General features: G+C 41.9%; 1 protein-coding gene across 1 annotated transcript in view; it reads right to left on the bottom strand.

Moving 5' to 3' along the window:
* LOC124616473 overlaps positions 1–27048 on the bottom strand; it is a 294931-nt gene extending 267883 nt beyond the window's left edge. Inside the window, exon 1 of the mRNA XM_047144782.1 lies at positions 26978–27048. Within this exon, the coding sequence (XP_047000738.1) occupies positions 26978–27048 (71 nt within the window). The remainder of the gene's footprint in view (positions 1–26977) is intronic.
* Between the last annotated feature and the right edge of the window lie 878 nt (positions 27049–27926).

Raw genomic sequence — 27926 nt, 5'->3', positions numbered from 1 at the left:
CCCTATAGTTCCGACCTGTCCCTATGCGATTATCACGCTTCCGGTCCCTTAAAAAAAGGCCTTGAATGGTCGGCAATTCTTGTCGGATTTGGACGTGCAGTACACATTTCTTCACGCTATTTTACCAAACGAGTATATTCAGCCTGGTGCGTAGGTGGGATGATTTCCTTAACGCCTACGGCGATTTTGCCTGGTTGGCACACTGATTCTGGACTGTACGGTCTTGGAACGGAAACTTCATGATCGTCCCTTATAATTTAGTTTTTCAGAATGAATTAAGGTTTTAGTTGACCAGAAACACGATTTGTGTGTCCATTGGTTTCTATTTATTTCGTCTCTCTCTCTCTAGTTTTGATGTCTTGATGAACACGTCATCTTTTTCCCCCGGCGAGGTGGCTGTTAAAAAGTGTATCTTGAGGCTCGCCAAACACTCCAACCTCTTCTTATTTTCCAGCAAGTTCACTACATTAGAAATGTAATGAAGGTCCTTTTTGTTGCTAAGAAACTTTTAAAATCTCCTTGAATAATATGCAATCCTCTCTCACTTATAGTGATTTTTTATTTAAAGTTGGAATCGAACATCATTTTTCGAATGTCACTTCTAATAAACACGCTTTCGGTAGATGATTCTCACAGAGATACACATCACTGGAAAAAAAATCTAAAGTTTCTTTTTTTTCTACTCCTAGTTGCTGATAATTAGCTCTACCGGTAAATATCCAGTACATATAGATGCACGTCCGTGTCAGACCTCTGATTATTGCTAACCACGCCGGCCGCGGTGGCCGTGCGGTTCTGGCGCTGCAGTCCGGAACCGCGGGACTGCTACGGTCGCAGGTTCGAATCCTGCCTCGGGCATGGATGTGTGTGATGTCCTTAGGTTAGTTAGGTTTAAGTAGTTCTAAGTTCTAGGGGACTGATGACCTATGAAGTTAAGTCCCATAGTGCTCAGAGCCATTTGAACCATTGCTAACCACGACTGTAACGTCAATAGTGTAGCATTTCTTCACCCATTAACTGAATAAATTATGTTTATTTAAAGTACACTTGTGTCAACTAATCTTTTGCCTGCCTGTCCAGATTCCTACGGCGACAGATTCTTTGGTCACCTTCCACCCATTAGTCATTAGCAACGAGGTCTTAACGCTTGCCGACGTGAAACAACATGCATAGCGTATGTTATGCGGTGCCAGGACTCAGTGTGATCACAAAGTTTATGCCCTAAGTGCACTTCCTTTACAAAATCTGTTTCTTAATTAGAAACTCACAACAAATGTAACAAAAAGCAATTATAATTAAAACTGTTGACAACCTATAACGTTATCAATCCAAGTGGAGTTATCAGTGTTCGTATAACCATAGAAATGCAGTCGTGGTTTACGAACCTCCGCGTCCGAAAAGAGGAATAAAACCACGACGACGATGATGATGATGGTGGTGGTGGTGGTGGTGGTGGTGATGTGTGTATGTAGTGAATAGTAAAGTGTCTCGCACTTACTACCGGTGTGGTATCTATAGCCACGATGCCAAAGCGTAGGTGCCCGGTGTTGGCACTACGAGAGCGGTAGATCTTCGCCGACCACAGCGCCCTCTAGCCGACGCCGTGCAGCTCTACGAGCGCCGCTCCACTTTCGCACAGTTCATCAAGAGCAGACGGTCGGGACACTTCGCTTCAGCTTCGCTTGGTATAGAGACTTTGCACTACTTACTACGGTTCTAAGGCTCCGCACCTACGTGCTCTTCACCTAAAGTTATATAATCAGGTTGCCTATGTTTATACACTAGTAAACCCCTTTTAGTTACTTGCAGTACCTATGTGTTTTACCTCACCTGCTCCTACTCGCTTCCTTCATTCGGCCAACCTTTAAGATTTCAGGAGCAGACCCACGCGCCAGGATACAAAAACCAGTACGTCCGACGTCACATTTGCTTTTGAAGACGTACAGTACGTAGACAAAAATAAGGTAACAGAAAAAATACAACACTTTTCCGAGCCTAATACGGTGTAGGAAATTCGTTGGCATTCGTTATAGTTTCCAGTCGTCTCGGAATGGGCTTGTATGTTTCTACAAAGCAGTTTTCTATCATTCTTCCCCCGAAGTAGGGGCAAGCTCAGATAACGAACTATGTTGAAAGTCGATAGCGATCAAGAACTTTTCTCTCTAAAACAGACCACAAAATTTCAACAATATTGATATCTGGTGACCGACGGAGAGAGACGATGATACAGTACATCCTTTGCGAGCTCCATGTTTATTTGGAGCTGACGAGGATAGGAAGTGCGACATTCAGTTCTTCAATGATTTAGAAGAGATAGGGGATCCAGTATTAGAATCGGAATTTAAAAGAGCTTTGGAGGACTTACGGTCAAATAAGGCAGAAGGGATAGATAACATTCCATCAGAATTTCTAAAACCATTGGGGGAAGTGGCAACAAAACGACTATTCACGTTGGTGTGTAGAATATACGAGTCTAGCGATATACCATCTGACTTTCGGAAGAGCATCATCCACACAATTCCGAAGACGGCAAGAGCTGACAAGTGCGAGAATTATCGCACAATCAGCTTAACAGCTCATGCATCGAAGCTGCTTACAAGAATAATATACAGAAGAATGGAAAAGAAAATTGAGAATGCGCGAGGTGACGATCAATTTGGCTTTAGGAAAAGTAAAGGGACGAGGGAGGCAATTCTGACCTTACGGTTAATAATGGAAGCAAGGCTAAAGAAAAATCAAGACACTTTCATAGGATTTGTCGACCTGGAAAAAGCGTTCGACAATATAAAATGGTGCAAGCTGTTAGAGATTCTGAAAAAAGTAGGGGTAAGCTATAGGGAGAGACGGGTCATATACAACATGTACAACAACCAAGAGGGAATAATAAGAGTGGACGATCAAGAACGAAGTGCTCGTATTAAGAAGGGTGTAAGACATGGCTGTAGCCTTTCGCCCCTACTCTTCAATCTGTACATCGAGGAAGCAATGATGGAAATAAAAGAAAGGTTCAGGAGCGGAATTAAAATACAAGGTGAAAGGATATCAATGATACGATTCGCTGATGACATTGCTATCCTGAGTGAAAGTGAAGAAGAATTAAATGATCTGCTGAACGGAATGAACAGTCTAATGAGTACACAGTATGGTTTGAGAGTAAATCGGAGAAAGACGAAGGTAGTGAGAAGTAGTAGAAATGAGAACAGCGAGAAACTTAACATCAGGATTGATGGTCACGAAGTGAATGAAGTTAAGGAATTCTGCTACCTAGGCAGTAAAATAACCAATGACGGACGGAGCAAGGAGGACATCAAAAGCAGACTCGCTATGGCAAAAAAGGCATTTCTGGCCAAGAGAAGTCTACTAATATCAAATACCGGCCTTAATTTGAGGAAGAAATTTCAGAGGATATACGTCTGGAGTACAGCATTGTATGGTAGTGAAACATGGACTGTGGGAAAACCGGAACAGAAGAGAATCGAAGCATTTGAGATGTGGTGCTACAGACGAATGTTGAAAATTAGGTGGGCTGATAAGGTAAGGAATGAGGAGGTTCTACGCAGAATCGGAGAGGAAAGGAATATGTGGAAAATACTGATAAGGAAACGGGACAGGATGATAAGTCATCTGTTAAGACATGAGGGAATGACTTCCATGGTACTAGAGGGAGCGGTAGAGGGCAAAAACTTTAGAGGAAGACAGAGATCGGAATACGTCAAGCAAATAACTGAGGACGTAGGTTGCAAGTGGTACTCTGAGATGAAGAGGTTAGCACAGGAAAGGAACTCGTGGCGAGCCGCATCAAACCAATCAGTAGACTGATGACCAAAAAAAAAAAAAAAAAAAAAAAAAAAATATTTTTCAGCTGTCATCGTTTTATTTTTCTTCACAGTCCTCCGCTGTGCTCTAGCGCATGATGTTTTTCCGCTTTCCCTGTATACGGTTTACATCTTCGAAACGGCGCCTCTCGAAACACCAAATACTTCGGCTGCGTAGGCAACCGCCATACCAGCACCAACGAACAATTTGGTCACATCCGAATTCGAATTCACTTAGTTCCGACGTATTGGTCTTAGAACCATACTGCACACAGTCTTGACCAAGACTGACCATGTGCCTTTCGTGGTCAAATACAACAGCGCAACTTGCAGGCTTCACTAGCATCTACGCTTATGTTCAAGCATGTATGTCTGGCGCTGTTTCCACATTTTTGTCCAACCCCTGTTTGTGAATTGGAAGAGGCTCGTGAAGTTCTGTTTGGAAAATCTTCCTGTTTGACGCCCTCTCATATTCTAGAAGCGTTTATCATGTTTACTAGGCAACAGAGTGGAACAGTTTCCCGCGGTGCCCCTCGCAGAGAATCAACCGCACACTGACTAATGCAGCCGTAAGCAACAGTTTAAGTAACAAATTGCAAGAAATCACACGACTGAAATGATAATTTTAGAAATAAATCGAATAGAATTAAGGTAACTGCCTCGGTTTTGGAGACGAGTTTTCATTATTTTTTTAAAATATAACAGGAGCAATTACTCAGTTAAATCTTCTAGCAGTAACAGCCAATACAACTGCGTTGAAAATTGATGATAAAGTACCTAGAAACACAAATAGGTAAAGCAGTACGAACTAGAAAATTTAAATATAATGGAGATGAACAGAATAAATTAGAAAGATTTGTCATTGATGAAACAATTTGTTAAACGGTAAGAGAATATGGTGTGTTCAGAAAATTTCCTGGAAAGAATTTTGTTTACTTGTCTACGTCAATGTTACCCCCTCCATCGTAATCCCATTACATACGTTAGTACATTTTTCGAATCCCCGAAAACCATCTGGAACTCAATCTTTGTGATAGCTTTTATCTCTCTCAGCGAAGTGTTTTTAATCTCTGTTGTGTGTGTAAAAAAGAAGGCCCTTTAAAGTTCTCATTATTTTTGAAAACAGAAAGAAGTCGCACATTATTGAGGCTGGTGCTTCATTACAATATTGTTTTTGGCGAAAAGTTCACAGACAAGCAATGTAATAGGAAATACTTCGCCACAAATCCCCGGGTATTTTTTCGGACTGATTTCACACAAACGGCGCTGAGCTTTTAAATAACAGTACTTGCTGATCATTCAATCTTGTGGTTGTACACATTTCACCGGACTTGGCGATTCCAGAATGCCGCCACTAGGACGGCTGAGCCTTAGTTTCGACGTCACATCCGTAAAATCACGTTTCACCACATGTTTCAGTAGTTTTCAACGCTGTTGACTTCATCTTGCGACTTCTAAGCAACTTGCATTCGCTGCTGTTTGGTTCATCGTCAGCGACATCTGTGATTCTCCGATCGTTCATAATCATTTCTTTCCTTTTTCTCACGATTTTATCGGTTGATGATGCGATGGGGCGTCTAGGTTGGTTGTCATCTGCGACGACCTTCTTCGAAACGCTTACACCACTCGTAACTACTTGTTTTACTGATCGCAGACTCAAAAAATGCAACGATTAACTATCTTAAAACTTTGCTATACATCACTCTGTTCTTAAAGCAAAATTCAGTACTAATTCTTTGATCCATTTATATGTAAGAAATAAATAATCGCCGATGCTAGTAGTGGAACAACGTTTGTGCCACCGCACTGACGTCATCCAAGATGGCGGCCGTGACGTCAGTTGAAGACGCGAGTACGTGACGTGACGTGACGTCAGCTGATGACGCGAGTACTATAATACAAGATTGCGGCCGTGACATCAGCTGGTGACGCGAGTACCATTATCCAAGATGGCGGTTGTTGGTGGGAAAGTGCCACGCCTTCCTGGTAGGAAGTTTGAATTTTGGTAGGAGATTGAATTATGTGCTTCTACAGGTCACCCCCCACCCCCTTTCCGACTTTTTTGCATGATGGTACGTCATCCTCTTCGAAAATGAGCGGGAATTTTGGAGGGAATTTTGCTCCAAGAGCTTACTCCTGCAGCTGAGGGGAGTTAGTATGATGTTGCCTCCACTAGAGGCTGCTCATGATGTTATTCAATTCGAATATAATTTGTTTCAATTAGTACAATTTTGTTTAAATTTGTTTAAATTTATTATCTACCTACAGCAGTAGCAGCTTAGTTAGGTGTTGCCACCAGAAGAGGCTGAGATATCAGTGCTTGTTGAGCAATCTGTGTTCAATTAGCGAGATGTTGGTGCCAGACAGAGGAGTTCTAATACGTAGCTGTATTACACGCACTCATTCAGCCGAGTGGTGCATCCACAGCTCACTGCATGAAGAAAGGAAGCGAGCATTAATGGTTGAACATACGAAGAGGAAGAATAGGTCCTGCAAATAAATTCTTTGCATTAAAGATGCATAACACAATGCATGGAAACACCTGTCTCAGCCCCCACTGCACAAAAGACAACTGGCTCCAATCCACCAGACCAAAGAACTGACCTAGTTCTCGAGTTCACTGCTAGAGGACTCCGTGATTGTGCAGTTCAGTCCGTAGGAACAAATGGTTCAAATGGCTCTGAGCACTATGGGACTCAACTGCTGAGGTCATTAGTCCCCTAGAACTTAGAACCAGTTAAACCTAACTAACCTAAGGACATCACAAACATCCATGCCCGAGGCAGGATTCGAACCTGCGACCGTAGCGGTCTTGCGGTTCCAGACTGCAGCGCCTTTAACCGCACGGCCACTTCGGCCGGCCCGTAGGAACACAGTATCATGATGACGTCACGTATTTTTCTCAGCTGCACGTGTGCCCCAGCCTCCTCATCCCCCCTTTCCCCCAGCTGGCTGGAGGGGGAAATTCATGGGAAAAGGGATCAGCCTGTTCTGGGCTGCTGGAGAGATGGAGTGTACTTTATTTACTTTTTGAACAATTTATTTAGGAATGGATTTCACGTAGTTTATTTATCACGCTGATACAAAACACTCACCCTGACATGCTAGTCGACACAATATACCGTTTACAGACCTGGAAACTACTCGTAAATAATGCACTACACTGATGTGCAGAGATGCAACAACTCTTAAATTACCGAAATAATCCAGTACACAGCATACAGACATGCAAACCACTCACAGATCACGGAAATAATGCATGCAAACACGTTCACAACGCTTAAACACCCAAAATAATGCAGTGCACAAACACTCAGTGCACGTAAAAAACGCAACTTATCAGCAACTCGAACCCTGATTCTACTGGATGGAAAGTCTAAGCGCACTCCCTAACACATGGAAACTGTCCAAATGTGGGAGAGGAAGTTTAGATTAGTGTACTATATTTATTTTGATCGAGAAACTGACGGAAGTATCGATCCTAATTAATCACAAAGATCAGTCCTAATTACACAACTATATGCATAGCGCTAAACAAGGACCGCTTAAAATTAGTGACATCATACAACTGGTCTTTTCCTGCTAACAAATTTCGAAACTGACGCAAATACCGATCCTAATTACATAATTAATCACAAAGACCAGTTCTAACTACACAAGTATATGCATAGCGCTGCACAACGACCGCCTAAAATCACAAATTTCACAATACCACTCGAAACGTACCCAAATATCGATCCTAATTACGTAATTAATCACGAAGATCGGTCCTAATTACACAACTACATACACTGCGCTACACAAGGCCGGCAGTGTGCCGCAAAATCTGACTATACCATACAACTGATGTTATCCTGCTAGGAAAAAAATTTCACAATAGCACACGAAACCAACGACAGAAACACTCCAACTCTACCCTACACCTACAAGCTAGGGGGAAAAAAGGATGGGGTGTAAGGTACAATCATTATTCTTTTTTGGTGGGAAATATGTTCAACTGACTAGATGCTTGTGTTGGATAGAGAGGAGTTTAAAAAAAGTGTATTACCTGCAAGCATACAGCATCTATCGCTGTTTGACGTCAAGAATTCCCTACACACGCCTACTAAAAATCACCCTACAGCCAGTTAACCGAAGCCAATACATGCTATCACAGCTGATGGAAAAAATGCACCACAGTTATAATTACATTTAGAAATTGTCGCGAAAAAACCAGCACTCGTATTAAACGGGTCATAGTACAACAAATGTACTGGAAAAAATCGCCGTCCTAAGAGACTGCAGTTGAACTTGCGTTCTCCTCAGTGTACAATCACCTACGGGATGGAAGGACCGAGGGAGGTACTACACCAGCAGCAGCCTCGGACACGCGATGGCCACTGCCTGCCTTGATACGATCGCGCTTTGCCAACACAAAAGCAGGCATAGTTAACTACGAGATAAAAGGGCGGCTTTCCCCAAATGCATCTTGTCGACTAAAGTATAGTGGTACAGGGCCCCTAATGGCTAGGGGCCGCTACTGTCACAGACTAGAAGGTCCCCAACGCCTCTCGTTCTGGGATGGAAAACACTTTTGTTTAACGCTCCAGCAGGAGCCGCGCTCTTGTAGGGAACTCGTCCGCGTTCTGTACTCCATTATTTAACATCAACTCGACTCCTATAATAAAGCAACTATTAAAAAACGTTTGCGGTGGTAATAAATGTCCTCTTTCCTCGAAAATAGAGGAAGTCCATTTTCATTTAGTTTTATGAGCAAAATCGGTATGTTTTTATGTTCGACTGCGCTCGCATCTCATTATTTTGTGATGTCCAGCGAGGTGTACCGCCACCGATCACAAATGATTAGCAGAGAAACTTATCTCATCTGTAAAGACCTTTACGTGGAAACTCGAGAAAAGAAAGTAGAGGATACTGATGTTTCCACTCGATAATACCAATGTCGGCGATGTAACAGATTCTAAATCAAGCCCTGTAATTTACAAAGTCAAATAAGGTGTTTTTCATGTCTAGAGAACCAGCAAACGTGTCTTCCACCTGCTAGATGCACACACCACAATCGATATTCTCTCAACTAAATAAAGACGCGAAATGTGAAGAAGCAGTCAACCGAACAATTTACATGGGAGGGAATAATGGCCCAGAGAAAAAGACACTGCCGTACTGAATCTTCTCAAATTTCCACTTGATCACAAAAGCTGTCCAACACATACTAAGTGTTAGTTCGCTATTCGGTCGTCTAGAGGACTACACGGTTATGTCAACTCATTCCTGCATTGCAACAGGCCTTTCAATTCAGAAGGCTCCTGCCGTTAGTGGGAAACATGAATCATTCATGCCACAAGCCACCTCCACGTCAAGCAGGTATAGACAGAATCATCCTACTAAACTGGTCACATTCGTCACATAGATATTTGATCACTATACTTACAATTAAATGTTAGGATTGCAGTTTCAGTTGAACGACACTCGACAATGAGCGAACTATCGGAAATACACCCTGCTGACGGTTTTGGCTCTGGAAATAGAAATATCTGTACCATTATTATGACTTGACATACTCCTCCCTTTGCTTTCACAAAATATTTGACGTGCAATAGCACGTCAAATCCATACAACTGGACATAGTCATTTCCTTTGCACAGGTCGGAACACAAACACATACTTTGTAAGCCTGATGCTCAAGGCAAACTTATCACGCACCGCCTGCTACTAAATATAATACTTCACCAATAAATGATTGCAGACGATACGAAATAATACTGACCGAAAATCAACGATGGGTGGACGTGTCTCGTAAGTTTTGCTGAGAATGGTACCACTGAGTCCTAGAAAGAGTGGTGTAATCATCTTACAAACAGAGATTTATTGAAAAACCGCATCCATATTACCATCACAAACGGTCTTGGTTCTACAGGTGCATACAAGTATCCATGTTAAGAGCTATACTCACTTTATAAATCGAGGTGTGGCATTACCTTTGAATGAAGTGTTTTTGTTAGATAAATACCGTGACACTCAATATAGACATTGATCGCCGGAGTGTACAGTATCAAGGTAACAGAGCAGTTGCACGTCGCCGAATGTGTAATCTCCTAATAAAATTACCGAATTCTGAAGGTGATTCGGCTGTGGTGGTATGAAATCGGTATTTGCAACTCCCTCACACCGCTGCCGCTAGATATTTTTCAATATTTGTAACGCATTCTGTCTCGATGTCATGTCAGAGGTTCAGTGATATATCGACTGGGCTATAGGCGATGGTTGATTGCGAACGATCGCAAACAGTAGTAGATCATGTGCTGATTGAGGTCGTAAGAAATGTACACTAGCGTTTCAGATCTCTAGTGCTATGCTTTCAGTAGAAATGCTGTCTGGGATTTGGAATCAAGTCTTTCCATTCAGGCACATACCTGGGTTGGAACCTATGGAGAAGTCCTTTAATGATTACAGCCATTAGTGAATCATATTTTCTGGCACTCTCATATCTTGAAACAAGAGAGCTATGCATATAGTTGTGTAATTAGGACTGATGTTTGTGATTAATTAGGATCGATATTTGAGTCAGTTTCTCGACAAAAATAAATATGGTACACTATCCTAACCTCCCTCTCCCACATCTGGACAGTTTCCATGTGTTAGGGCGTGCGCTTAGGCTTTCCATGAATTTCAATGTGCTGTCTCTGGAATCCGTACGAAAATATTCAAAAGCCTGTGATCGACTCTGCGCTCCTCTGTTAACGTAGCGTACTGTTCTGATATCAGGAACAAGGCGACTCCATTAGAGCCAGCGCAACAGAAGATGACGTCAACACCAATAAAAGTAAGGCAAGCAGTGTCGGGGCATGACAGCAGTTATCTATGCAGCGTGAAGTGAAGGACACTTGTCGGTGCTTTACGAGTGTCTAGTCTCTTGCTTGGTTAAATGAGTAGATACCTCACATGGCCTTCATTTTGATTTTTCTTCCTTTCTCCCGTGTCTGATCATCTTCATCTTTTTGGTGTGTAAGTAAATACTGGAGGAACTCTGAAAAATTGAAAAATTGTCCTACAGCAAGTGAAGATCATAAGTTAGCGGCATGATTAAACGAACATATTATAATTGCATTGGAAGAGGGATCTGATAGTGACGGACAGATGGGGCATCATTGAAATGAATGATAATATAGATGACGACCATGAGCGTCCGAAGTAACTGTCACAAAAAGTGCAAGGTTCTAAAACTGATACTTTTGGTATAACCGATTCCGTTAGTTTGAAAACGTGTCGTCACTCAAGAACTAAATTTGAGTATAAGTACATACAAAACGTATTGTACCTCATACTACTGATAAGGATTTCCTTCGAATGTTGTGCTAGGAATTTCCGCGTCAAGATGTTGAACTGACCCCTTTATGGAGCTTGGTAGCGGCTGTTCGAGGAACTGAGGAGACTATTTTTACACGGTTCTGCAAATAATCGTTATGATTTTGATTGCAGAGGAGCTCCTAAACCGCCATCATACTAAGGAATCGGCAAAATTACTCATGGACAATTTGATAACCTAAAAGACCCAAGGCTAAAGTCACTGAATTCCCCACCAAGCTCGATAATGTTAAATATGCAGTTTAGCGGAGTCGAATACAGTCATTTCTATAAACTCGTGAGAACTCTGTAACGAATAAAAGAAAGTGTGTCCTGAGTCCAGGAGTGGTCTGGTACCCCCTTACGCCTTCCCACCACTTCCCCATTTCCCCATTGCGGATGCTTGCAATGAAGACTAAAGATACCCAAGCGTAAGTGAGAGTTTTCCTGTAAAAAAAAATAAAAAAAAAATAAAAAAAATAGAATCCAGCGATCTGCACGTCGTCACCAGGAAAGAAAGAAACTATAATCTGCTCCATAGTAGCCAAGACGAAAGTTTCCTACATTTTCAACATTATTGTCATCATTCAACTGCCAGCCATATTACCAACTACTCGTACTTACGCTGACACACCTATTGAACGTTTTACCAACACAATTTCTACTGCGATATGGGTTAACTTTGTACTCAGCGCATTGAAATTCATGAGTCTTATTACTTGGTTGCGGCAGCAACTTTTCCGCACGACGTTACGCCGCAATACAGTCAAGCATACTTAAAAAAAGATTGGTTTTCACAAATAAAGTTACCTAAACGTCATATCACCAGCGCACTGAAGGGACAAAAGTCATGGGATACCTCCTAATATGGTGCCGAACCATCTTTTGCCAGGTGGAGCGCACTACTCGAAGTAGCATTGACTCAACAAGGCGTCGAAAGTCCCTTGCAGAAATTGAGCCATGCGCCCTCTTCAGCCGTCCATAATTGCAAAAGTGTTGCCGGTGCAGGACGTAGTGCACGAACTGACCTCTCCATTATGTCCCCTAAATGTTCGACTGGGTTGATGTCGGGCGATATGGACGACCAAATCATTCGCGTGAATTGTTCAGAATGTTCTGCAAACCATTAGCAAACAACTGTGGCCCGGAGACATGACATAGTGGTTTGATAACATGAAGTCAATAATTGACTGCAAATGGTCTCGAAATAGCCGAACAAATAGCCAGTCAACGGTAGGTTCAGTTGGACAAGAGGACCAGGCCATTCTATGTAAACACAGCCCACACCATTATGGAGCCACCACGAGCTTACACAGTGCCTTGTTGATAACTTGGATCCACGGCTTTGTGAGGTTCGCGCCACGCTCTGACCCTACCACCAGCTCTTACTAGCTGAAATCGGAGCTCATCTGACCAGCCCACGGTTTTGCAGTCGTCTAGGGTCCAACAGTCGTGGTTCGTTGCTTTGGGGGACGGGACCAAACAGCGATGTCATCAGTCCCATCCGGTTACGGAAATTTGGAATTTTGTAGTAAGGGCTTATGGGAACAAACTGCTGAAGTCATCGGTCCCTAAGCTTACACACTACTTAACCTAACTTAAACTAACTTACGCTAAGGACGGCACACACACCTATGCTAGAGGGAGGACTCAAACCTCCAACGGGAGCAGCAACGCGGACCGTGCAAGACGCCTCAGACCGCGCAGCTACCCCACGCGGCATCGGGTTAATGAAGGATAGGAAAGGAAATCGGCCGCCCCCAATGGAACCATCGTGGTATTTGCCAGAAACGATTTAGGGAAATCGTGGAAAACCTAAATCACGCTGGCCGGACGCGGGTTTGAACCGTCGTCCTCCCAAATGTGAGTCTAGTGTGCTAACAAGTATCCCACCTCACTCGATCGACAGATGCTGTCACGAGCCCAGGAGAGGAGCTGCAGGCAATGTGGTGAAGCTAGCAAAGGCACTCGGGTCGCTCGTCTGCTGCCATAGCCGATTACCGCCAAATTTCGTCGCACTGTCCTAAACGATATGTTCGTCGTACGTCTCACACTGATTTCTGCGATTATTTCCAGCAGTGTTGCTTATCTGTTAGCTCTGACAACTTTACGCAAACGCCGCTGCTCTCGGTCGTTAAGTGAAGGCCGTCGGCCACTGCGTTGCCCGTGGTGAGAGGTAATACCTGGAATTTTGTACTCTCGGCACACTCTTGACACTATCAGAATAATGAATTCCCTAACAATTTCCGAAATGGAATGTCCCATGCGTCTAGCTTCTACTATCATTCCGCTTTCAGAGTCTGCTAATTCACGTTATGCGGCCATAATCATGTAGTAAAACTTTTCATACGACTCCCCCGAGTACAAATGGCAGCTCCATCGATTCACTGCTCTTTTATACTTCGAGTACGTGATTCTGCCGCCGTCTGTACATGTGCACATCCTTATCCCACGACTTTGTCAGCTCAGAGCATAACGCGCACCCGCTTAAGTCCTTATTGTTATCATTTACATTTGTATAGGATGATTCAAATGGCTCTGAGCACTATGGGACTTAACTTCTGAGGTCATCAGTTCCCTAGAACTTAGAACTACTTAAATCTAACTAATCTAAGGACATCACATACACCCATGTCCGAGGCAGGATTCGAACCTGCGACCGTAGCGGTCGCATGGTTCCAGATTGTAGCGCCTAGAACCGCTCGACCACTCTGGCCGGCTGTATAGGATGAATAGGATGAAAGGTCAGCCATCTCCGTACTGCGAAGTACACCCACTGAGACTGCAGACCTCAACCATGTGACGCTTCGATGTTCGCGTCACGACAGACGTAGCCGCAAGTTTCTCAGGGCCTTGATCAGAGCAGGAATTCCCCAACCTATATCTGGACGGATCTGTTTCGGCAGTTGTCCACGGCGAACGTCAGTGTTGCCTTGTTTCTCCAATAAGCGGACGTACAGTTATAAATCAGTCACAACGAATCTAGAGTGCGGTGATATGGAACATGGGCTGTATTGAATGTACAAAGTTTACTATGAAGTTTGAGTAGTATTAGTGCAATTTAATATGTCTATGTCCTACATACAATACTGTATACCACGTACGTCATTACTCATTTATCTGACTGCATGGTTAACGCCAAAAGCCAAAAAATAAATTTAAAATACAACTTTTCCGCCTAAACAATATCAACTTAGGGGAGTCATGTCACTTACTGTCTTATTCTGTCCTGCAACAACCGTAGCGAGGTTACAAGTTTGTACCAACAAGAAACTAAGAATAGACCTCTTTCATACGTAGTGCAATGGTGATGGAAACCTTCCACATGAATAACTGGACTACTCTTAGCAACAAATAGTCCTGAGTTTATAACGAACATCAAAACGGACACAGTGATTAGTGAATACAGGGTTGAGGGTTGTCGTAGCGAGACTGAATATTGTAACTCCCGAATCCTCCAAAAATACACGAAAAACATACCTATTCAAAAAAGCAGATAAAAATTCACTTGACGCCTTCCTGAGAGACAGTCTCCACTCCTTTCAAATTAATAATATAAGTGTAGACCAGATGTGGCTTGAATTCAAAGAAACAGTATCGGCAGCAATTGAGAGATTTATACCAAATAAATTAACGAACGACGGAGCTGATCCTCCTTGGTACATAAAACGGGTAGAACACTGTTGCAGAAAAAACGAAACAAACATGCCGAATTTAAACAGACGCAAAATCCCCAAGATTGGCAATATTTTACAGAATTAGTGCGGACTTCAATGCGAGATGCTTATAACAGTTTGCACAACGAAACTTTGTCTCGAAACCTGGCAAAAAATCCAAAGAGATTCTGGTCGTATGTGAAGTATGTTAGCGGCAAGAAACAATCAATGCCTTCTCTGCGCGATAGCAATGGAGATACTATCGAAGACAGTGCTGCCAAAGCAGAGTTACTGAACACAGCCATCCGAAATGCCTTCACAAAAGAAGACGAAGTAAATATTCCAGAATTCGAATCAACATGAGTCACGTAGAAGTTAATATCCTCGGAGTAGAGAAGCAACTTAAATTATTTAATAATAGCAAGTCTTCTGGTCCAGACTGAATATTAATTAGGTTCCTTTCACAGTATGCTGATGCATTAGCCGCATACTAAACAATCATACATAACCGTTTGCTCGACGGAAGATCCGGACCGAAAGACTGGGAAGTTGCACACGTCACACCAATATTCAAGAAAGGAAGCAAGAGTAATCCACCAAATTACAGGCCCATATCATTAGCGTCGATATGGAGCAGGATTTTGGAACATATATTATGTTCGAACATTATGAATTTCCTCGAAGAAAACGGTCTATTGACACCCAGTCAACATGAATTTAGAAAACATCGTTCTTGTGAAACACAACTAGCTCTTTATTCGCATGAAGTGTTGAGTACTGTTGACAAGAAATTTCAGATTGATTCCGTATTTTTGGATTTCCGGAAGGCTTTCGGCACTGTACCACACGAGCGGTTTGTAGTGAAATCACGTGCTTATGGAATACCGTCTCAGTTATGTGACTGGATTTGTGATTTCCTGTCAGAGAGGTCATAGTTCGTAGTAACTGACGGAAAGTCAGTGAGTAAAACAGAAGTGATTTCAGGCGTTCCTCAAGGTAGTGTTATAGGCTCTTTGCTGTTCCTTATCTATACAAACGATTTGGGAGACAATCTGAGCAGCCGTCCTAGGTTGTTTGCAGATGACGCTGTCGTTTATCGACTAATAATGTCATCAGAAGATCAAAACAAATTGCAAAACGATTTAGAAAAGATATCTGAATGGTGTGAAAATTGACAATTGACCCTACATAACGAAAAGTGTGAGGTCATCCACATGAGTGCTAAAAAGGAATTCGTTTAACTTCGATTAAATGGTAAATCAGTCAAATCTAAAGGCCGTAAATTCAATTAAATACCTAGGAATTACAATTACGAACAACTTAAATTGGAAGGAACACACAGAAAATGCTGTGGGGAAGGGTAACCAAAGACTGCGTTTTACTGGCAGGACACCTAGAAAATGCGACAGATCTACTAAGGAGACTGCCTGCACTACGCTTGTCCGTCCTGTTTTAGAATACTGCTGCGCTGTATGGGATCCTTACCGGATGGGACTGACTGAGTACATCGAAAAAGTTCAAAGAAGGGCAGCACGTTTTGTATCACCGCGAAATATGGGAGAAAGTATCACTGAAATGATACAGGATTTGGGCTGGACATCATTAAAAGAAAGCCGTTATTCGTTACGACGGAATCTCACGAAATTCCAATCACGAACTTTCTCCTCCGAATGCGAAAATATTTTGTTGACTCCGACCTACATAGGGAGATACGATCACCACGATAAAATAAGGGAAATCAGAGCTCGTACGGAAAGATTAGGTGTTCGTTCTTTTCGCGCGCTTTACCAGATTGGAATAATAGAGAATTGTGAAAGTAGTTCGATGAACCCTCTGCCAGGCATTAAATGTGATTTGCAGAGTATCCATGTAGATATGGATGTAGATGCAATCATCTCACACTGTTGCCAACAAAATGGCAATGTGTGTGACTGTTTACCTCACTCCAAAAATTGTTCCTTCTTTTGCTTATACGCAGTGTACTTCAACAACATAAATACGCTTCCGCAGCATACACACATTTAAACATACCATTACTGACTACGCTACTAAGGAGGTAAAGCACCAAAATACTATGAAATAGTACTTTCTACGAATTCTTGTAAGTTATGTTTAAGTACGCCGCTCGTTGTCACTTGCTGGCGGTCTCAGGTTCTGTCCTGGTGGTGGGGCATGTGTCTTTATTTCATTGTAATCCGTATATAATTTGTCTTTGAGATATCTTGTATTGTCTTCTGATGATGTATTGCGAGAAAGAATTACGCAATTGTGTATTTAATAACTTTAAACTTAGTTGGATGTGTTCACAATACTTTACCTTCCATGAAGCAAAACGGAACGGTTACTTTCGATCTACCTCTCTGTCTTTTTTTTTTTTCATTTGACCAAAGTTTCTCCTATGATGCCTTTGTGTTGTTGAATAAATGAATGGACCCGGTAAGTGCACGTAAGCTCCTGCCATCGCAGAGCCCACAGTTTGCTGCAGAGCCCACGGTCCCAATCCCACGAGCTAATAACCTTCAACAGTATCACGAATTGAGTTAACTTTTCTGATTTCACCCAGATCAATAGCGGATACTCTGCCGGACGAGACCTGTGAGTCGCGAACTCTCCCCATCTTGCTGCCAAACTTAGCATGAAAGTTTCTTCCATGCGTATTCTGACCTTTGCGACGAAGCCAGTGGCATTATTCAGATCCTATATAGCAAATAACGCGATAAACAATCGTTGAAGGCAAAATATTTTGTCAGTGAAATTTGTCGAGAAAGTTATATTTCCATCATCCCCATTTGCACAGCAGTGAAAATGTCGACTGCATATGCTGTGAGTCTGGTCTGAAAAAAAAAAAAAAAAAAAAAAAAAAAAAACTATTCCACTCAGTCACAGTACATGCTGTAGACAACAGTAATACTCAGTTTGCTTTTTTTACTCAATCGTGCATTTAGTACTGTTGGGTTCTGCCGCAGTATATTTCTAAAGGTCTGTCTTGAGTACATAAATTGTACATTTCACAATTTCCGGTTTCGGCCACTCCCATCGTTAGATCCGCTACAAACAGAAAATACAATGGGTTAACCAACTAAATTCAATTAGCTGATGCAAAATCAACAATCTAGTGATACATAAGAAAAATAGAAATATTAACATGATTAACTGCCATACACACCGGCCATGCATATCACAATTATATTGTAATATAGGCATCAACATCAAAATCCGTATATCTAGGTACATAGTAAGTGCTGATGATGGCTTACGTATGTCTGTATTTATACAAATAACTGAGACCCGTAGGGGCACTAATATTTGGGTACGCGGGTAACCAGTTCAGTAAATTCAATGGTTAAAATGCGTTCTACGTAGTCAGTAATTAAAATTACTTAATATGACAAAATGTGCGTCTGACAATAAAACATCAACTGACATAAAATGTGTGGAAATAAAATCCATACTTAATATCCACATAAAACGTTTAAAGAGTAATAACAAAAAGTTACTAGCCTAGCAGGGTGAATGACACACAATTGTGTAAAAGCCAGAATAAAACGTTTCAGTGTAGCATGACGTCTATAAATCGAAACCTTCCGGCAAGACAAAAGAACTAAACATAATCGTAAGCCTAAGATAATTAACAAGGCAGCAACTATTAACTAAAGTATCGATAGTCGATGACACATTCGGTGTGGAATCCCAGTGGTGCGACCTCGTAGTTTCTCTGTAAGAAGTTTTGTTTCCCTATGGTGGAGCTTGCGGAAAAAGGCCCAGTCTTTTCGCCGCTGGTTCAAAAAATGGTTCAAATGGCACTGAGCACTATGGGACTTAACATCTATGGTCATTAGTCCCCTAGAACTCAGAACTTCTTAAACCTAACTAACCTAAGACATCACACAACACCCAGTGATCACGAGGCAGAGAAAATCCTTGACCCCGCCGGGAATCGAACCCGGGAACCCGGGCGTGGGAAGCGAGATCGCTACCGCACGACCACGAGCTGTCGCCGCTGGTAGCTGGTCCATACAATGGCACACCAAGCTGCTTAGTTTCTCCATAAATCAAAATAAATATTCAGGTTAACCTGATTTTGTTCATTCAGCAGAAACCCCGGTTGTCGTTTCCTAAGTGCGTAAACTTTCCCTTTCTTTCGATGAGTTCAATAATTATCCTTTTGGTGCCTTATGTAACATTTCTACATTATCTTCTATATTTCCCGCCACATATTTTCTGTATTCAAATGTGTACCGAATGTACTCTTATTTTAGCGATATGTATGCTCTCTAAAACGAGTCTTGAAATTTCTTCCCGACTGATCAACGTAAAACTTATCATAGTCTTGGCAGCCGATCTTATAGGCACAAGATTCTAAATATTTGTTGCTGTTGTTGCCATCTTTGTGGCGTAGCCTAGAACCAACCGTATCTTTCGTTTGAAATCCAATTTTTACTTTCTTTTTTCTGAAGGCTTGAGCAATTCTGTCGGAAATTGCATCATTATATGATATAGCAATAAAAATGTGCAAGAAGTCGTATTAAGATGGGAGTCCCTCGTTGCAAGACCAACATGCAAAAACGGGGCGTTCTGCCAGCTAATGGGAACGTGGCCTGCGATTGCAGAGAACCACAGCATCTCGGTCACTTGCTCATATTTCATCTACTGGAACAACCTTACCAAAACGCAGGGATTGATCGAGTTTCTGCATTAGGGAAATGCAGACTGAACATGGAAATGAACGAATGACTCAGTAAATAACAACCAGATATCACATTCCACTGTAACAAAATACTCAGAAATATACATGAAGAATCCACGACATTTTTGAGGCGAATTTTAGGTCACGCTGTACATGAAGAATTGTGACCAAAGTTCAGCAGATACATATCTCATTTTAAACACAGCTGATGATGTAAAGAGATTTTTTGTGAACATCCCTTTTAGAACTCTAGAATGTACTACCGTACTCGTACTACAGGAACAAACTTGTAAAACAGTGTTCTTAAAATCGTAAATACGGCTATCATGAAAGGCCTTTTATTGCCACAAACCGCATAGGCTGATAAATTATTTTGGATTATTTTGCGTGTACTTTCAACCTTGTACGCCATCATCTGGTAGACCTTTTTAAATGTTTCGTGGTGAACAACGCATTTATACAATTTTAAAAGTAATCCATGATTATTATGATTTATCTATCACTGTGCATGTGGGTAGTTACTGTGTATGGCATGACATCGTCTAGTTCCAAACTTGAACTTCTTTAGAAGTTAGACAGAAGAAAGGTCAATCTAGATTGACAGCATTTGTAGACCCAGCAACAACATTTGATAATGTTGACTGTAACCCTCTTTCTGAAGTTATCAGCGAAAGATTACAACCTTTCATAAAAATCGAAATATCTTAAATCGAACGTAAATTTAAGACTTAGGACGTCCTTAAAGTATTTGTCTGGTGTCTGACCTCATACAGGGTGGTTCCGTCGTGACGTGATAAATTTTCATGGAGAAGGATAAATGTATCAGTTCGAGGTACAGGACCCCAGCACGATAGCTATAAAATTAAGCGAAAATCCTTCTGATACCTCTGACAGTGGAATACATATATCAGTACTGTTAAGTTTTACAACAATTACTGTTGTTGCTAAGACTGTAGGGTAGGCAACTTTCAGACTGGCACCATGGACCATAACAATATCTAGTAATCATGGTCTCTAAAATGCATACCTTCAGAGCTACGAGCATTTGCTCATCTTCACTACTGTGAAACACCTCTTCTGCAAGCTCTTTGGTTTCCACATTTTGGGAGTGGGTAATATGGGCCAAAACAAGAAAAAAATATCCAGTAAATATGGGCTCTGAAATGAATACCTTAAGAACTATGAGCACTTGTTCATCTTCGATATTTTGAAACACATCTCTTTCACTGCAAGCTCTGTGGTTTCCATATTTTTGAAGAAGGCAATCAAGGAAAAATCTCCATGAAATAGGGCTTTAAAATGCATACCTCAATAGCTGTGGCCACTTGTTCAGTAGAACAGATGCGTTTCACTGTAGCAATGATGAGCAAGTGCACTTAAGGCATAAAGCCCACATTTACTGGACTTTTTTCCTTGTTTTGGTCCATACTACCACCTCTGAAAGCTGCCTACCCTACAGTCTTTGCAGCAACAGTACCGGTACGTGTATTCCAATGTCCCAAGTATCAGAACGATTTTCGCTTTAACTTTCGACGTACTTCAGACTGGTAATTTTACCCTTATTCATCGGAGAAAGTTTTTATTATCATAACGAAGTCACCCTGTATAGAAGCGAATTTTCGACGATGAATAGTACAAATAAACAGAGAATAAAAGTTTTTGGAATGTGGTGCTCATAAAGAATGGAGATTGGACCGTTAGGTCCGACAGACAGTGACGTGATATTGAATTGTGTTGAGAAGAAAACACGTTTTTGTCAGAACTCGACTTAAAGAATGCACAGGTTTCCCGGGTAATGAAGAGAAGTGTGAGGGTACACTTATTAGAGGGAGGCCTAGGTTTGATTACAGCAGGTGTAGGCAGGTTGCAGTAGTCCCGTAGAGATGAAGAAGTCTGCCTGCTTAGCTGAGGGTTCAAACCATTCCTACACTTATTGGTGCTCATTAGATACCTTGATTAATATGAAGAAAAATTTTAATACCTTCTCCTTTCATTAGGTGAGAACGGTGTACGCTTCTTATCTTGACACTGCCATCCAGTCTACATGGTACTTTACTGCCAATGGGAAGCAAGTATGCCGGTCACACCTTCACGAGATTCACCTCGCAGACACCCCGTTGTGCGTCATCTATGATGTTTAGGACGTAGACGAGCACCACCTAGTGTGCAGTTCGGCAAGAGGTGCCTGATTCTTGGTGCGACAGATGTTGTCCCTAATTACCCGTACGACTCCTCGTCAGATACCTACTCAACTGCTCACGTCGGAGGTTCGAGTCCTCCCTCGGGCATGGGTGTGTGTGTGTTGTTCTTCGCATGTTAGTTTAAGTGGTTTGTAAGTATAGGGACCGATGACCTCAGCAGTTTGGTCCCTCTGGAATTCACACGCCTCTGAGCATTTTTTTCCGACTTCTTGCAGCGCCTTTCTCCTCACGACGCCGTTTCCTGCTGCTCTCGGTTGTATTGATGTAAGTAGATATATAAATAAATAAACGAACGACGTTCATTGTATCTCTATTCCACGTTCCCTACGCTTCCCTTGATCCCTGGAGGGTGGGAATGGGACATGGTGGCAAGGCTTCGGGTTGCGACCCCTGTCCACTTTGCCCCCACCCGTCCCTCTGGACTCCAGGAAGGTTCCTAAATAAATAAATAAGACTGAGTAGTAAGGTGTTTGTTTGCCGGTCGAAATGGCCGTGCGGTTAAAGGCGCTGCAGTCTGGAACTGCGAGACCCCTACGGTCGCAGGTTCGAATCCTGCCTCGGGCATGGATATTTGTGATGTCCTTAGGTTAGTTAGGTTTAACTAGTTCTAAGTTCTAGGGGACTAATGACCTCATCAGTTGAGTCCCATAGTGCTCAGAGCCATTTGAACCATTTCTTTTAGTAACGTGTTTGCCAACATGCCGCTGGCCCAGGTTCGATTCCCGGCCGGGTTTGGAGGTTTCCTCCGCTCGTGGACTGGTTGTTGTGTTGTCCTCATCATCATTTCATATCATTTCATCATCACCGACGGGCAAGTCGCCCAATGTGGTCTCGACTGAAATAAGACTTGCAACAACCCGGCGGGCGAACTCCCCCGGTGGAGAGCTGCACAAACCGTCGTTCGACCTGAAGCCCAGAACAACACAACTCTCGTTACGTTCATGGGAGTAAAATTAGAGAATTCAGGCGTATTCGGTGGCATCGCTCTGGGAACAGAATACGGAGTAGAGCAGACGGAGAAAATCTGTGGAAATAATGTCAAATGCGCATTGTTCTTGACCCAGGTGGTACGTGCATTGCTACGGTTGTGCAGGTACGAAAAGCGCAGGGTGACGTTTAGTGCCGGCGCATATGTTGTTCCCCCAGAAAGCCTCAAAGGGGCCGCCAAGCTTAACGACTGTAGCCGATAGTGGCTGCAACATGGCTCTACACGCGCGGCAATAAACAGTTCGAAAGCGTTGGAGAACTTCACGCAGCGTGAACGCTTGTCTTGGTGCCTTCTTAGTTAGGCGGTCTGAGTTAAATGCAAATTGTCAGCACATAATACGCTTCTATAGTTAACACTTAAAATGACAAATGAGGTATTTCTTTCCCCGTGAGTCATTCAGTTGCACTTTAGCAACAGTGTTCACGTGTTATATTTTAAGATGTGAATTAGTGCGTAATAAGTGATTACAAACATGCACTATGTGAACCCAGCTGATTCAATCTGATCACTGTTCAGAGGTCTAGATATGAGCAGCCTTTTTAGTATATTACTGGAAGCAGGCTGAGATTTCTGGTGCAAAAAACCTACATTTGCCCACATTCTTGCAATAGATACAGAAAGAGTGCGAGAAAAGAAGATTCTTATGGCAAGCCTGTTTCTGCGGTGAATATAGTTGATATCTGCTATTCGCTAAATACTCGGTATTCAGTTAGTACATATTTTGCTATTGCTAAGTGATTGTTATTTAATTCGTTTCTTAGTAAATACTAAAAAGAGCAACGCAAATGTAAAATGAATAAAGATTTAGAGTATTAAATGTTTTCGAAAACGAACGGAGGTGGAATGTCACGACAAGAAATCATGTCATCTAAAAAAACTTTTCAGCTTGTTGGTGACAATGTAATTCTGTTAGAGATGATAAAGGACCTGCAACAGCAGTTGAACGGAATAGAATATATAATATGAATATCAACAAAAGCAAAACAAGGCTAATGGAATGTGACAGAATAAGATCAGATGACGTTAACAGAATTAAAATAGCAAATGAGACACTAAAACTAATTGATCGGGTTTGTTGTTTGGGCAGAAAGATAACTGCAGATGGTCGATGTGGAGAGGATACAAAACGCAAACGGGCAGTAGCAAGAAAAGCATTTTGAAAAATAGAAATTTAAATGTTAGGAGGTGTTTCATGAAGTATTTGTATGAAGTGAAACGGGAACGATAAGCAGTTCAGACAAAAATAGAACAGAAGCTTTTGTAATGCGGTGCTACATCAGAATACTGAAGAAAGATGCGTAGATCGAATAACCAAGAAGGAGGTACTCAGTGGAACTGGGGAAATGAGAAATTTGTGCATAACTTGATTAAAAGAAAACATGAGTTAATAGGATAGGTCCTGAGGCATCATGCAATCGTCCGTCTGGTAATGGAAGTAAGATCTGCCGGAGGATAAAAAATGTGGAGGGAGAACGTGGGTTGAGCACAGTAAGCATATTAAAATGGCTGTAGGTTGCAATAGCTATACAGAGATGGAGAGGCTTGCACTAGTATGGAGAACTGCACCAAACCAGTCTTCGGACTGAAGACCGTTACAACAACAATAATAACAATCAAAGTATGGCACACTGTAATATAAAATGTAAACGACACGCAGTAACAATGCAGATCGAGAGAAGATAGTACGATGTCGTCACATCACCGCTATCCATCCAACATCCACTACTGGGTAAAGATGTCGTCTAGACTTCCCGACAGTTCACTGACTTCAGCTAAGCGCATGCGTGTTTGCTGAACTCATCTTACATTAGGTAGTTATCACGGACGTTTGTTATTTGGTAGATTCCAGCAAAGAACTTTCTTGATCTATTTTCCATTCAATAGTCTGGATAGATTCCTGCCGCCCCCACATATAATTTTCAATACGGCCATATTTACGACTTTTCCTTGGTCCACTTGCTGTTTTACTGTCTCGCCAATTATATCTTAGCTGGCATATTTTCCTTGCTCGCCCAAGGCATCTTAGTTTTTGAATGGTTTCGCCATTAAAATTACAAGTCTCACTCGAAATTAGTCAAAACTGGTACTGTGCACTGACTGCAAACATTACAATGCAGACACATCGAAAGCTTAGCTTAGAAAACTGGTTTCGGGTTAGTAAAAAAAGGAAGAAAGAAAGATTAGTGTTTAACGTCCCGACAACATCGAGGTCGTTAATGGTGGAGCAAGGATTGATTAAAGCATGGGGAAGGCGACCGGTCTTGTCCTGTCAGAGGAACCACACTGCCGGTATTTGCCTGGTTTGTCGTAAGCAATACCACTCAGTTTTGCTCTTCTGTTTATTTCTTTTCCTGTCGCTGTCTTCGACTGAAATAAAATACCCACAAAATGCTTCTATGGGCCGCCCGGAGTGGCCGAGCGGTTCTAGGCGCTACAGTCTGCAACCGTGTGACAGCTACGGTCGCAGGTTCGAATCCTGCCTCGGGCATGGATGTGTGTGATGTCCTTGGGTTATTTAGGTTTAAGTAGTTCTAAGTTCTAGGCGACTGATGACCTCAGCAGTTAAGTCCCATAGTACTCAGAGCCATTTGAACTATTTTCTGCTTCTATGGCTTCAATGTTGATTCGTTCCATTTTATTTTCCAATGTTGTAGATTTGTTGTAATTGGTTTTGAAGCCACTTTTTTTTCTTTTTTAGTGTCTGATTATTCGTGTCAGCGTATTTTTGCAGTTAAATCTGTCTGTCTAAATCATAAGAGTTCAGTGTATGAGTAAGCGTTTTTGTAACGAGAACTTGTATAGTAGAAGTGGAATATCGATGGTGGCGAGTTGTGGTCTGGCGTTGGAACATGGCCCTGTGACTGCTCTCGGTTTTAACGCAAACGTGCCACAAAGCCCGATACAGGCGCGGCCACTCCAGTGTGAAGCCAGCTGATATGTACAACTTGTGAACAGTGATTACTGACACGTACATTATGATCAGTGAAGTTTACGGGAGTATCAAAGACGTTTATGCGAGTTTTATCTACAAGTATCTACATTACTAAGCGATTATCCCGGGATCCGTACCAGTTACAGGTTGCCCATTTGGCGGCTTCCAAAGGTAGCAAGAAATTGATTTTCAATATTCCGCGTAGTTATTGAGGGAAATTAAAACACTGTTCCAATCTCATTTCAAGGTATATCTTACCTTAAAAGTTTATTGCAACAAGACAAGTATTACAGTTAGAAACTGTGCTTCATGAGTCAGCGTAACTGAAGGCTCACTTTACGTGGACTTAGTATATATACAGTATTTCTCGTAAGCGCACTTAGCGAATTCCAACCAATTTTACATATAATTTCAAATCTTTACGAAAATTTCTCGGTAAAATCAAGACTGGGGAAAATGTTTATTGCTTACTACATTTTCGCCATTCATGCAGTCAGACATATGCATCAGGCAAGACGTTTTAATTTATTTATTTATTTACTACTGACTCAAGTTTTAATTCATTCTGCAGACAGTATCAACATATACCACTGAATGTACCTGCAAAATTGTGCCGTTGCACGACACAGTTCAGGAAACATGACGTCATAAACAATGAGATGCGCGAAAAATTAGCTTTTGCTTAAAATGGCGCGAAAATCATCCAGACTATATTCAGCCAAAGTTTCACAATGAGAGCAGTTAGAGACTTCAAAAATACTTTAAGCATAATTTTTGACCTCTGTTAAACTTTTTCTCTATTGCACGCTTAACGTCAAATATTCTACACGTTAACTCATTTGTGAACAAACCTTAAAGCTTTTTTATGTATGGGAGAGGTCCAAAATGCGTGCACAATCGACCTCGAATCTTAAGTTTCGTTAAGACTTGACGAAAATCAGCACCGTCATACGACGCAAGACATTGTAATCCAGCCGTAGGGTAATACGCTTGCAAAATTCAGAGACTTCCAATATCTGATCAAAAGTGTCTGATCACCTACAAGTCATGCGGAATTGACCACTGCCTGTCACGAGAGGCGGATCCGCCAATATGAAAGGAGGCGGTGAATGTTTTACTGTCAGCAGCGAAGCGGTGACAACAGAATGAGTTGGCCACTACAGCTCAGTGGCGTCGAAAGTCGATTAGCCATTGGATGTCACCTGAATAACAAATCCATCAGGGTTTCCCAGCTAACATGGTTGGGGAATGAATGAGTAGGCTGTTTACGACTGAGGATAGTTGGAATGAAACGTTTATTTTTCAATTTTTTATTTATTTTTCGCAATTCAAATCGAACTTCAATAATTAGTCTTACGATCCGATGCCAATCTGGGTCACCAGATGGATCTGTGGCGAGCCTGGCGCCAGATACGAAGACCTGCCCATCTCCACCAGTGCGACGTTGGTAGCAACGACGGTGCGCTCGCCTCAATACCCGAGAGTACGCGACCGATGGAAAGCGGACGTGCTGGAACAGGCACCTGTATAATTGAAGTGGTCTCACACCAACTAACCACTAATTCACTGAGTAGCACACTTGGTTTAAGATACAAGAGAACTTGAAATTAAACTAACACTTGACGTTAGTACTTAGGCCTAAGTGACTGATGTAAAACACAAGTTGTCTAAAATACTATACCAAGCAGGTAAGCACACAAACAAATAGGGAGCCTGATTTACTGAAGTATGTAGCTAATTACGCCTACTCTTGGTGTAAGTTACAATATACTCCCAAATTAAATATTTCCACACTTGAATTGTTGTGAAGCATCATTTTAAGACAGCAAAGATATTGCATTATGTTATAAACTAGAAAAAATGTAACATGATATTGATTGACAGGTATTGCTTTTATTACAAATGATTCAGCACTACTGGTGGTTATGTACATTAACAACTGTCAACGAAGGTACACTCTTTACCAACTAGGACTATGGAACCAAGGGTCTGTAGACATTCATAGACTGTATCCCCTATGATCAACAATTAAATAACACCAACATCTAACAAAAATATGATATGAGAAACCACGCACTCATACACGTAATGCATCCAGAAGACAAGCATTTATCGATCTGTTAGGCTTGAAAAGGACAATGTAACACTTTAAAAGCATCACACATGACTAAAATAATTAATTCGAGGCTCTATTGTGTCTTAAACCAAGCAACGTACTCAGATCGACGCATGAACACAGCCACCTGTTGGTGACCACAAGCTGAAACCAGAAGGTTATTTTATTTCGCCTTCTTGAAGATTTTCGG

This window comes from Schistocerca americana, chromosome 5 (assembly GCF_021461395.2).
Source record: "Schistocerca americana isolate TAMUIC-IGC-003095 chromosome 5, iqSchAmer2.1, whole genome shotgun sequence".
Lineage (NCBI taxonomy): Eukaryota > Metazoa > Arthropoda > Insecta > Orthoptera > Acrididae > Schistocerca > Schistocerca americana.
This window is presented reverse-complemented; position numbering and strand designations above follow the sequence as displayed.